Here is a 13,119-nt window from a genome sequence, read left to right as displayed (position 1 = left end):
TTGCCTACCTATGTAGGTATTATCCTGCCTCTGTGATACTGTATGATCTTACATTCCCAATGCAAGTATGGAAATATATCCCCTGTTACAAAAGATTAATTTAAAATATCTCTGGATAATCATTTGTAACCTAGGTGATGACTATTGCTGTCCATGAGGAGAACTCTGGGCTGTCACCCAAATTTAGAAAAAACAATGCTTACCTCTATCAATAAATGAGACACATATATGCAAAGAGATTTCAAGGAAAAAATAAATATTGGACACTCTAATTTAAACACTGAGGAAAACATGGTGCTATACATTAAACACCAAAATTGAAGAAAGACACTTAGACTTCCTGTATTTCACACTCCCAAACTATGAACAGTAGATACATTTCATATTTAATGCAGCTTTATTCCAAGTAGATAAAACCATTATTGCAACAAGAGAAAAGAAATACAAGAAAATCCAGAGCAAAATAAAAGCACCCTAGAAAATTGTCATTTCTGTTCCCATTAACAGACATTTACTCTTGCAAGAACAACTGATTTCAGTGACTTCAAAGGCAGTTACTGACACAAAGTTCAGACAGGAATTGCTGGAATTTCAGCTGCTGGCCTTAAAGAAAAAAAAAAAGTAGGAGACTTCTCTGACAGGTGCAAAAACGAATACAAAATGTATTAACACAATATGAAACAAACATACATTAAATAGTTTTGTTTCCTGGTACATCAGACTTGCAAACGAGTTTTATAAAATTTACATATTCAATTAAAAATTTATCTATCATTGTGAAAAACACAGTTCTTTATTTCAAGTTTATATTAACTATAAATATCTACGGACAGGAGAGATCCATTTCAGGCTGGCACTCCTCCCTTCCCCATCCTTTATGTCTTCTGCTCCTTGCCTTTTGGAGAAAACATCACAGCGTAAGGCTGCCGCCTCTTTGGACGTTGACAGGGAGCAAGGTCCTCTTTAATGTAACCTTAAAAAGAATAAACCTGGGGTAAGAAATACTATATAAAAACAGGCATAACTTGAGCTTTAATGTGTGTTTAGCCTCAAAAAATAACTTGTAATTTTTTTTTCTTTTTGGGGCAACTGGTTCTGACTTCACATAAAAGTTTTGAGATCCCAGTGTGCAAATATCATTCATTAAAATACACAGCTGCTTTCTAGTAGGTGACTGCACAGTAATGCAGTACAGACAGTTAACAACGAAGAACAGAATGGAAACTATGAATTGTTCATCTATTCAAAACACAACTGCGCTTTCCATTTTCTTTCTACCAAGGATTTTACATAAGAGTAACAAAGTATGCCAGAACTGCTAATTCAATTCACTTATAAAAGTCACTTTTGAAAATGTAAATCCTAGTAATACAGAGGAAACTTCAGGCACATGTGTTTTGTAGGTATAAACAGTACCTCCCTCTGTTTTAAGAGCACCCAGATTTATAAAGACTGGAAAAAGCTGAACATGAGCCTATGGATCAAACACACCTTGAAAGCTCTCTGATAAGAGAAGTGGACAGAAAATTTCTATAACATACTCAACTTAGCTAACACTGACAGTGAGCAGACATTTTATGCAAGTCCGTTTCAGCACCTGGCTTTTGTCAATTCCTTACTGTTGATCAGCAAAAATGCCATCCAAAATGAGAGTAGCAGATTTCTACTTCATAGTTGGAAAATTCTGCCTTTGTAACTAAATTATTAAAAAAAAAACCCCAAAAACCAACAAAACAGCACAAACAGATGGTTCAAGATACCAATAAGGAGGAGAAAATATCTATGTTGTACCCCACTACACTGGAGTGGCAAGAGCAATTGCTCATCGTGGGAACTCTCTCGTGTTTTAGTTCTCTTGCTGCACTGCTATAAAATATTTCCTTTTCCAAGGGAGGATTGATCTAAAATCTGCCTCTGATATGCTGTTGAGAACCATTAACAACTGAACAGCTCTTCCTCCAGAAGAACAAGGAGACAGCCAAGAAGCTAATTTTTAATGAGGCTGCAAGCAGATTCCAAATGGGTAGTAACAAGTTATATGGTCCATAAAAATCAAGGCTCCCTGTTGTGAAAGATTAAGGATGATACTGCAACACTATCACACAACACACATACACAACTCTGGCTACATTTTCCTATGCCTGACCTGACACTGTTACAAGAACAAATAAAAGCAAAGATTAATGTTTCACAGCTAATGCACAAGTAGAGATATAAGGAACTCAGAGTTCCTATAGGCCTGCTCACCCCAGCACTTCACCACTTCTGAAGAATTGTACCTAGAGTACACTACAAATTCACTGTGTTTTAACATAATTTGTAGAACCTCATTTTTACACCAGTCTCTAAGATTTTGAAAAATTATTTAGAAAGAACAAACTTCTATGTGAACAAGTGCATCTAAAAAAAACCCAAAACCAAACACCACATCTTTTCATTGTCACCAACAAGCAGGGTATATGTATGAAAAACTGTTTAACTACACCTTACCTGCAACATTTCCATTATCACCTGGTATTATGAAGCTCTAAAAACACTGACAAAGGACATCAATAGTACTGCCTGTCTCTCCTAAGTAAGTACAATCTCTTGGCCTTTAACTCTGAAAATCCAATTCTTGCTTATGGTCAAAAATATATATAGGGTTTAAATTAAGTTCTATGAAAATCCCAATTATTTCCCAATGCCTTCTCTATCTAGGCTCTAAGAAATTCTCCTTATATTCCTTTCTTAGAAATACAGGAACTGCTAAAACCAGACAATGGTGGCTGCAGTGGCTGCTGATAAACAGACTTCAACAGGACTGGGTGAGAAAGGCTGCAATGAGCTAGAGATAATTTCAGGAAAAAAAAAGAAAAAAAAGAAGAGCTTTAAAAAGTACTTTTCAAGCTTTTTTTGGCACAAACCTCTTTCCACACAGGTTTGGGTGGAAGGAAACCCAACCTCCCAGAAATTTTCAGGAGTATTTGGAGGAATGTAGCGAAATCTGTGTCTTGAACAGGAAGCAAGTTTCTTCTCTCTCTCTTCTTCTGGAATGTCTGCATAATACTGAATGTAAGGAGGGGGAAAAATCCCAGTTAACAAATTCATACATAACAGAAACTGCTTTACACAATTGACATTATCAATCACTGTGTTTATTAACACAGTTATCTAAAAACAATGGTGAGGACAGCCAGAGTGGAGATTCATTATCCAAGTGACAAACACTTGGCAATTATCCTAAAAGCTTACTGAATTTACAGACTAAGTATAACAAATTTATCGTGGCAATTTTGTTAACCTTCTATCTTTTAACATACCATAAGAGACAAGGTTGAGGCATGTGTACAATTACTTATGTCAACAGTCTACTTACTGATTTTACAAAGCTAAGTAGCACAGGTGTTGAAAGAGATTGGAATTTTAAAATTTTTTAAGTGTCAGCTTGCATCTAGAAATAAAAAAAAAAAATAAAAAAAACCACTACAAATCCCATGCTGCAGAATTATTTCCAGTATCCAAATTTACAGTAGTAACTGCAAACTTAAGTCAAAATGCTTCCTACTTACTTAGCCTCAAATTAGAAGTCAGTAAAGAGGTAGTTTAAGTAGCTGACTGACACTGGGACTCCAGAAATTATCTGTCAGCTGAGCATTCTCTACAGTAAATTGGCTACACTCTTTCACCCCTGTCAGCTGTACTGGGGGCTGCAGTGAGAAAAGTATATACTCCCTCCAAAGCTTTTTGCTGGGTGTTTCCCTGAGTAGCATCATAGAAAGATAGAGTATATTTTTTCCATGCAGTTTTCTACTATTTAATTTGTAATTCTAGTTGTATCTCCTAAAAATACATATCTGGACCTTAGAGCACATAGAGGGTCAAAATATTTTAAAAGTGAATGCACTGTTTGATTCAACTGGTAAGTCAACAATCAGAGCCACACAAGAAACCTGACCCTTGGTAGAAAATGGTAAAACAAATCTACTGAAATGGCAGTGTTACAATTCAAAAAGGCAAATTAAAGTTTATAACTCATTCAATCAGATGAAAAGTGACCTAGACTGGGGAACTCAGGAAGAGAACAGGATACCTCTATCAAAAGAGATTATTTCATGCTCTCAGCTACTGGCATGATTTCAGAAAACCTACTTGGAATTGTAAAGTATGCTCATTCAATTTTTATTGACAAAAGTTAAGAACAAGGTGTTAAGTCAATAAAATTAACTATAAGAATTTGATAGTGTCTGTATAGACAAATATTGCTGAGTTTTATTTAGGGATAATTATCAGTGCTCCTTATTTTGTCCTGTAAATAGCCTGAAATTTTAGAAATTAATCTACTAAAAGTTGTTAGTGTGTTGCATTTTTTAAAATTAAACAATTTATGATTAGTAAGGAATAATTACAGATCCAACAATGAAAAATACAGTACAGTTTAGTAGGAAAAGAAAACAAGAACAATCAAAAATCAAGATAAGCATGTTTAAAAAATAAATTTAAATAAAAAAAAATAGAAAGAAACTTCTTCTTTGGTTTGTTTAGAAATCTATTAGGATTGACAGAGAATGAGAGTTATGTATGTCAGCTAAACAGCAAAAAGAACTCTCAGTTATTTTCTAGATTGATCCCACTGTCCGCAGCATTTTTAATCCACACAAAACATTTGAGCTAGGCTTTTCCATGTGTGAAGATACTGCAATCTCATCCTATCTTCCCTGTAAAAGAATTGTTTATAGAACTCTACAATTTGCAGTTTCAGAAAGTGAGTAAACCCAAAAAATGTTCCTCCCATTAGTTTAGCAAAAATTTGCAGAATAATTTTAGTAATGTAAATGCATATAAAAATGCATCTGAGTGATCCTCCTACTCACCTAAGTGTAGCTACACTTAATAACCACACCAACAAATGTTACTTTTACAAGCTACCTGTAACTTCTGCCTACAATCTCTGATAGCATCACAAGGTCATAAAAAACCAAAACAAGACTTCTTATCAAAAGTTCTACACTGTAAAGTGAATGAGATGCTTCTAAAAGCTTTAAGATAAAGCTTATAAAGGACTTTAATATCAGCCTGCTGCAGCACGTGCAGGAGTTAAACCCCAGATCTTCTCAGAGTGCCAGTAACTGACCCCACTGACACCACTTGCAGTAGAGGGCAGGAATCAATTTACTGATCTCCATCCACTCCTTAAATATTCCCTTAGACTGTGGCAGCTTTTCAAACCCATATGGCTAATCAGCAAGCCAAGGCTTTTCTAAAGCATCATTTATACTTTATCCAATACTCCCTTCTCTCACAGGCATTTAATTCAAAGCTAGTTTTATTATTGTGCAATGACACAGCCAAGCATTCCACACGTTCCAAGACATTAATCTTGAATGGTGCAGACTTAAAAAAAAAGCCCCAAAAAGCCAAAACCAACAACAAACCCAAACTTTCCTAGCATTTAATGTAGAAACCTACTGTTACAAAACTGGAGCTGTGAATGTTTCCAGACACTATAGTTATCACTCCAATTTGACAGAAAGTAACACAAATTGGATTTACAGAAGGAAGATCTCTAGCTTACAGAAACAGGAAATTAAAATGCTTAACACATGGCTCTGGAACCATGAAACAGACTGAAGGTTGGGGGCTGTTTTGTTTTCTTTCAAACTCTTTAAATCAAACCTATTTTTTAAAATGGTATTTATAGTTGACTATAAAAATTAGCTATTTCTATTTAGGGAACTTTACCAATATTTTTCAGAAAATAATTTCATTAAAGACATACTCTAATAAATTTCTTCAGCTCAGTAAATGGGACTTGACTATAAAGTGAATAGCAAGAGAATCTCTGAAGATGTTGGTTCTAGATACACGTGGAAATTAAGTGAAAAGATTCCAGAAAATCCATCATTGTTCAGTCATGAATCCACACTTCTACTGAGTCATCATTTATGAGCTCATAACTCTATTAATGGCTAAATAAAATATGTTCTTATTACACATGTAATTACATCAATATTTTATCTCCACACCAAGTATCTGAAAGCAGCTTAGAAAATAGAAAAGGAGAAAAAATTGTGTAATGTGAAATCAAAAATTTCATACTTTTTAACAAGTATTTTAAACAAGTAACTTTAAACATTTTTGCATGCATTTGCATAAATATACACATTGTCTCCTATGATGGTGCAATTATCTGAAAAAATTAACCCAGAAAAGAAAGAAAAAAATCAACCAAAATGAGATCTGTCTATAGCTAGACATATAAAGGTACAATAGGATACAGAACTTACTTATTCCAGCACCCATAAAGTTCAGTAGAGCTTTTGATCTAAACTTTGGAAATCTGTAATAGCTCTTTGAACTACTAATGTATATTTTATTAACAGTAATTGTACTGGAACCATGATGTAAGAAGCTCTTCTGTCATGCAGATACACATAAAAAAATCAAACCCAAGTCTTTCCATGCTATATGTGGTTACTGCAATAAAAACAAACAAACCACCTGCAAATTTGGTTATCCAGCTTTGGTAAACACTTACTTCCCAGCTGCTGTAGGTAATGATGATGATGCAACCAGATTAACAATTAAAAACAGCACTCCAGCACTTAAGATACTGTCTGGAGTTAGAAGAATGGAAGACTGACAAATTTTAAAGCGCTACTTACTATTTCACATTCCTTACAAGTGTGGCCAAGTAATTTTCTTCTTTCTTCTTTTTTCCGAATAACCTCAATATGAGGAAAATCTAACACAGTATTCTTTCTGAAAAACAAAAATGTTTTCACATAATAGTACTTTTATTTCTTCTACATGACTGGAATTTTCCATTTTTTTACAACACAACGATGGACAGACAAGTTAAAAAAATAATTCAGAAAACATCTACAAAACCCAAATCATACTGCCTTTCATAGTTGAATAGGGCAATTTCTATAAATAAAACAGTTTTCAAACATAATATGAATGTTTACATAACCAGAGATGTGTGTTTCATTATTATGGCTTTTCATAATGTAAAAGTAATTCCTATATAGAAATTACTCAAATAGAGATCTTCTATAGAATATTTTGTCCAAGACAGAGTTGTGCTTGCAATGATTTCCATGAGAGGAACATATGTTGGAGTTCAAGATCAGTAGTTTCTTTTCAACTTAACTACTTTCAAAACAGTAAACAAGTTTTCCTCTACAAAGAAAACATGCACTGAGATAAAATATAAGCTAACTGAAGGGCTTGGTGTCATTACAAAAGGAAGACTCAGACTTCTAATTATGATTATACTGGAAGGCAACAGAGGAAGCACTAAGAGGTGCAGTTGTTGAACACTATTCATTTATTGCCTAGAGAGCAGGGGGTAAAAAAAAAACAGAAGGAAAGGTTTTCATTTGTACAAGCAGCCCACAGGTCCTTGGCTCATAAATTCAGGCATGACCACACGCCTGTAAGAAGCCACATAGATTACAAAACACTGCATTCACTAAAATTATAAAAAGCAGAAGAGGCAATCCCTTCTCTTCAGCAAATGTAATAGGCATCTCGACATTTTTTTTTCCCTTACCCCACTTTCTATCTAAAGTCTTTTATCTTATGTAGTTGATCTTCTACTTCTGTGTCTTCTGCAACTGTTAGGCTGTTACACACAAACACATTTATTTTATGGAGGATCAAGTTTCCTATAGGGAAGATACAAAGAGCCTTAAAATGCCCATAGAGAACAAACTAAATTACCTCTCATCACTTTTGAAATAAGGCTCCACAAAAGCTTTCTGCTTGGCTTTATCTTGTTTATCCTCATGTTCTGTAAATGGACATGCAAAACAAAATATAAGGTTAACACACTGCCTGCAGAAACTTCTGTAAAATTATTAACTAACTTTTAAGAAATATAAAAATGTCATGTACAGTTCAGTCTGAGACAAGAGATTCAAATAGATACAAAAAATAATACAGAATTGATAGAACCATCAATCAAAAAGCATTACTGGAGCAGAAGGAAAGCAGCAGTGACATAAGCAAGAAAGAGAAGAAGAACATCAAAGGAAAGGCTGCTTAAAATACAACATACTGTAAAATCTTCCACAGAACCTAGAATAGTGAGGAGAAAGGAAGTAAATAACTGTAGCCAAAACCTGGTGTTTCTTTTAAGAGTCAATTTAATGTTCTGCTGTTGTGCCAACTTCCACTATACATTCCATATTTGTGTGGTGAAAAATGAACTACCAAAAAAAAAAAAAACAAAAAAAAGAAATTCATATTGCTTTATGTTTTGTCCTTAAAAGTAATCAACTTTACCACAAACTGATGCAAAAAGAACTGGTGGTTAATTTGGCATATTTGTTCCTAAAGAACAGAGTCTGATTTCAAATCAACTCTTGTAGTTTAAGTAAGCTAATAAAGACAAAACCAAATTATAGCCCACTCTTTAGTTTCTTGCTTGCTGCTGTTATTCCCTTATCCTGCTCTTCATCATGAAGAGTTTCTCTTTCATCACATGCAGAAGGACTATCTTCTGGTAGGCAGGATTCATATTCTTCATGGCTTGTCTGATCAAACATATCTGTTATTTCTCCTCCTGTTATTAAAGGCACAAAGAACATCCATATCAGTGTCTCAATTATTTTAGTCAAGAAATTGCATTTTGACTAAATGTGCATCAAAATAATTAACATTTACTTACTGCTCCAGTACCAATTAACTCAAAAACGGCTATACCTTAATTCTTGCTGCAACTTCTCTGTCAGTCTTTCAAATGTGGCCAATGCTCATTTATTTTTCAGATACCTTGGATCCCATTTCTAAAATCTGATTAACTGCTAAAATCACCGTGAGGTACCTTTAACCTTAATACTGGATATGTGATATTTTTGTTCTTGCAATTATGGACTTATCCAAGCAAAAGGAAATACTTTTTGTGGGTAGGAAATTGTCACTGCCCTGCAGCCACGATTCACCACATACCATACAGTAAAAGTGATATAAACTCATTTGGATTTATTTTAAACATACTAGTTCTATTTGTATGTCATTAAAAATGAAATTAGTCTTCTCAGACAAAGTATGATGTGATTACATAGAAAACTTTCAAAGCTGTTTACTGCAGGTGAGATCAGAACTGTTATATGGTTAAGTATTTCACCCTTTAAGCACTGTAAAGGAATAGCTAGCTAATGGCTTCCTCAGCACAAATCCTGTCTTTTTTCTTAACCTATGTTAAAAAAAGAACAACCTCAAAACCCACCATCAACTCTCTAGGAAACAGACCGACCCCGTGTAACCTATAAAAATTCATCACCAGTTTTTTACTGCAAACCATTTTCTACTATCTAGCCATACAGGAAAAAAAAGATGCCCTTTTACTCTTTCCTCCTCCCCCTCAAAAAAACCAACCAAACAAAAAAAACTCCAACAAATCCCCAAACCCCCACCATACCACAAAAAAGCAAAGCAAACTGAAGAAAAGAGAAAAAAAAAAGTCTTACGTGGACTGCTTTCCTGATTTTGCTGTTGATTTTTCATTTCTAATAGCACACTGTCACTAACATAAGTATAATCCATATCAACAACTTCCCCTCCAACTCTGGTCTGAGAACCACCCTAGGGAAAAAAGAAGCAAACATGACAATTCCACCCAGAAGCAACTGGTTAGTCAGTGTCAGTGCTGTGTATCTGAAATACTTTCAAAGCAGTTACTGGCTTCTTTTTGGACACTGATTTTTTTTTTTTCCTGCAGGTTACAGCTTCATTAGAATTCTTTCTCACAACCATTTGTCCACTTTCATACTGAGAATATGCCTGCTGAGTTTATGAAGTACAACTAAACAGTGGACATGTTTTAGGATAACTATAGCATGAATAAATATCAAATGAGCCAAATTCTGAATTGTGTTGCAAAGTGGGTTTGGTCTGCCCAGAACAATGTTCATGATACTGCTTTGCAGGCTTTTCCAACATCACAGAACATGCAGATTTATTATAAAAGTTCACCTTTGTATCAATCACAGTAATGTCCATTTTGTACTGTGAAAGGTCAGCTCCTGGGTCTATGCTCCACTGGAAGTTTTCTAAAGAAGGTTTATCTTTCAGGTCTGCATGCACAGAATATGAGAAAAGAAGGACAAATAATTAAAATCAAACTCTGCCAGAAGCATCTGATCTGCTGGCTGTTCTGTATGTGCTTTATGATGGCACTCAAGGTGATCTGGGATAAGCCTGGGTCAGGCTGACATGCTTGTAGCTCCCTGGATCCTCACTCCAGCCCTTCTTGTGGATGGGTGTCATATTTGCTCACCTCCAGTTAAGTAGGACCTCCCTGGTTATCCAGGACTGCTGATAAATTATGGAAAGTGGCTTGCTGAGCACTTCTGCCCACTGCCTCAGTACCCTCATGTGGATCCCATCTGGCCCCACAGACTTGTGTGTGTTTAAGTGGTGCAGGAGGTCACTGACAATTTCCCCTTGGACTATGGGGGCTTCAATCTGCTCCCTATTCCAGCTCAGGGGCTGGGTACCCTGAGAATTACTATTAAAGATTTAGGCAAAAATGCACCACGTACCTCATTCTTTTCCTCATCCTTTATCTCTATGTTTCCCCCACATCCAATAAAGCTTATTCTCCTTAGCCCTCCTTTTGTTGCTGATGGATTTACAGAAATATTTTTTATGGTGGTAGCCAGGTTAAGCTCTAGCTGGACTTTGGTCATTCTTATTTTTATACTTTATATTCTTATTTTATATGTAACCTCACAACATCCTTGTAGTTCTCCTGAAGCTGCCTGCCCCCTCTTCCAAAAGTCATAAACTCTTTATATCTGAGTTCTAGTCAATGCTCTCTGTTCAGTCAGGCTGGCCTTTCTTGCAGCACATGGACAGCCTGCTCCTACAACTTTAAGATTTCCTTCTTCAAGAATGTCCACACTTCTTGGACTCCTCTGCCCTTCAGGACCACCTCCCAAGGGAGGACTATCAAGTGATCACCTAAACAGGCCAAAATCTGCCCTCCAAAAGTTCAAGGTAGCAGTTCTGCTACCTCCCACTTCTTCATTCTCTGAGAATGGAAAACTATCATTTTGTGACTGTCATGCTCAAGATGGTCCCCAACCATCACTTTACCTACCAGTCCTTCTCTGCTTACAACAGGTTCAGGAGGTGTCTTCCCTAGTTGGGTCACTATTGAAGTTAGATCAATGACAATGCAAGTGTCAGGTCTAAGCAAAGAGTACAAGTGTCTGGTCATTGCTTCAAAAATGCCTCTTGGTTTAGCTTTGAGGGGAATATTTAGATTTCAAACTACATGGCCACACCAACTATTGGCAAGTATCTCTTAAATTCATAATGCAATATTTCTAAGTAAAGTATGCAATGTAACAGCTTGGCTGAGGAGTACAGAAGCTTTGATTCTACAATGCTAGTTCAAGAAGTTTTCCACCTGGGAGAACTTAAGAGGAAAGAAGATACATGCTCTGGAAAAAATAGGACAGCCTGTGTTGATTATCAATGAAGATACAAATTTCCTTACCAGATCATTAGGAATAAAAAAATGACTTATGCTTACACTTGAGTAGTTTTCAAGTATTTGATATAGATAGTTTAAATTCAAACTTCATGAGATTTTATTATTACACTGCAATAAATAACAATGCTAAACAAACAACAAAGAAGAAGATTCCTAGCCTGTCGAATGTACACTTGAATACCAATGATATACTTCATATACACTGGCAAAAGTATGCCAGGAATACAGACTTGTACATGGTGGGGGTCATCTTGAGAAATCCCAAATAGAATGTGACTGAGTTAGAAGCAGAACAAAGGATTAAAGTGGAAGAAAGGAAGACAGGAAAAATTCTATTCAATCCGAGCACAGGCTGAGGGGCTAGGCAGGCAGTAAAAGGAATATTTTCATGAAGTTACCTTGCTCATTTTGTTGTGCTTTACTTTTTGATAGTCTACAAGGGTTTGGCTGAAGTACAGATGCTGGTTCAGACTCTCCATGTCCTGTCCTTGTTTTCTTTCTACTGGGTACATGGCCACTGGCAACCTAACAACATATTGCAATTTTACTATTACCCAAAACTCAAATAAAATACTTCAAAGGAGAAGAAAAAAGAGTCAGAAAAGCATACCTTTACATCATCAAAAAGTTCCTCTGTCTCTGCAGAACTCGGCAGTGGTGCAAATTTGAAGGGAGGAACTTCTTCTTTCGTTGGGATCTGGTTTTTCCTGTCAGGGAATGTTCTTCCCAGCACTGCCTCTTGTATACAGGATTCCTCTTGTAAATCTCTGCCAAACAAACAGCTCTCATTGTTGGCATTTGAAACGGATGATGAACCTTCAGGAATGGTCTTCCCTATGTGTGAAAAAATGTCATGCAGAGTCACTTGCTTCAGTCTGTTTTTATATGTCTCCTCACTTCCTTGTTTTTTCTCTTGCCCACGAGCTCCAGAGAAGCGATCAGACAGATCCAAGGGCTTATCCCCTGTATGTTCCCCATTAACCTGCTGAACATCAGATCTAAAGGGCACAGAGCTCTCTTTGCTGAATGATGCTTTCTCACAGCTAACTCCATTATCATCTTCAGCTTTCTTTCTCTTAGCACACCTGCCTTCTAGCTGCTTCTGGTATACAAGGAGGACATCGCTCTTGATCACCTCATTTTTAGCTGTGCAGGTGTTTCCAACACAGGTCACAGCCTCATTAGAATTCTTTTTCACAACCATTTGCCTATGGACAGAGGCCTGGCTGATAACCGAGTTGATTTCCGTCCCAAGATTCAGCGGTGCAACAAAAGCAACATCTTCAGATTTTGATCTACTTTTATGAGATCTGCTACTAGATGGATTGTTGAAGAGATTGGTTTTGAGATGAGGCTTCAATCCCAAATCTAAAATACAAGGAGCATGAACTGTACTTGAGTTGTTCTTCATGCTGCTAGAAGCTCCAAAAACAGGAGAAGCTACCCGAGAATCCCAGTCATCATGTGGTGGAGTGTTATGAGATGGATCTGAAATACTGAATACAATGAAACATGAGAGATTTTTCTGGTGTACAGATGGAAGGAGAGAAAGTGATATTAAAATACCATGTTTCCTATTGCTGATCTGCTTTAAAGCTGTGTGAGCTGCTAGTATTAACTGAAAACAG

The 13,119-nt window shown here is 36.1% G+C and overlaps 1 protein-coding gene across 1 annotated transcript in view; it reads right to left on the bottom strand.

Annotated features, from left to right (window-relative positions):
• Nucleotides 1–378: 378 nt before the first annotated feature.
• RBBP8 (RB binding protein 8, endonuclease) overlaps nucleotides 379–13,119 on the bottom strand; it is a 34,224-nt gene continuing 21,483 nt past the window's right edge. The window contains exons 11-19 of the mRNA XM_036379166.2: nucleotides 12,102–12,987; nucleotides 11,890–12,016; nucleotides 9,964–10,064; nucleotides 9,459–9,573; nucleotides 8,399–8,551; nucleotides 7,708–7,777; nucleotides 6,645–6,741; nucleotides 2,907–3,048; nucleotides 379–973 (exon numbers count right to left, since the gene is read on the bottom strand). Coding sequence (XP_036235059.1) covers nucleotides 876–973; nucleotides 2,907–3,048; nucleotides 6,645–6,741; nucleotides 7,708–7,777; nucleotides 8,399–8,551; nucleotides 9,459–9,573; nucleotides 9,964–10,064; nucleotides 11,890–12,016; nucleotides 12,102–12,987 — 1,789 coding nt within the window. The 3' untranslated portion in view covers nucleotides 379–875. The remainder of the gene's footprint in view (nucleotides 974–2,906; nucleotides 3,049–6,644; nucleotides 6,742–7,707; nucleotides 7,778–8,398; nucleotides 8,552–9,458; nucleotides 9,574–9,963; nucleotides 10,065–11,889; nucleotides 12,017–12,101; nucleotides 12,988–13,119) is intronic.

Source organism: Molothrus ater, chromosome 1 (assembly GCF_012460135.2).
Source record: "Molothrus ater isolate BHLD 08-10-18 breed brown headed cowbird chromosome 1, BPBGC_Mater_1.1, whole genome shotgun sequence".
NCBI lineage: Eukaryota > Metazoa > Chordata > Aves > Passeriformes > Icteridae > Molothrus > Molothrus ater.
Note: the sequence above shows the minus strand (reverse complement) of the source record. Positions and strands in the feature narration are given on the sequence as shown.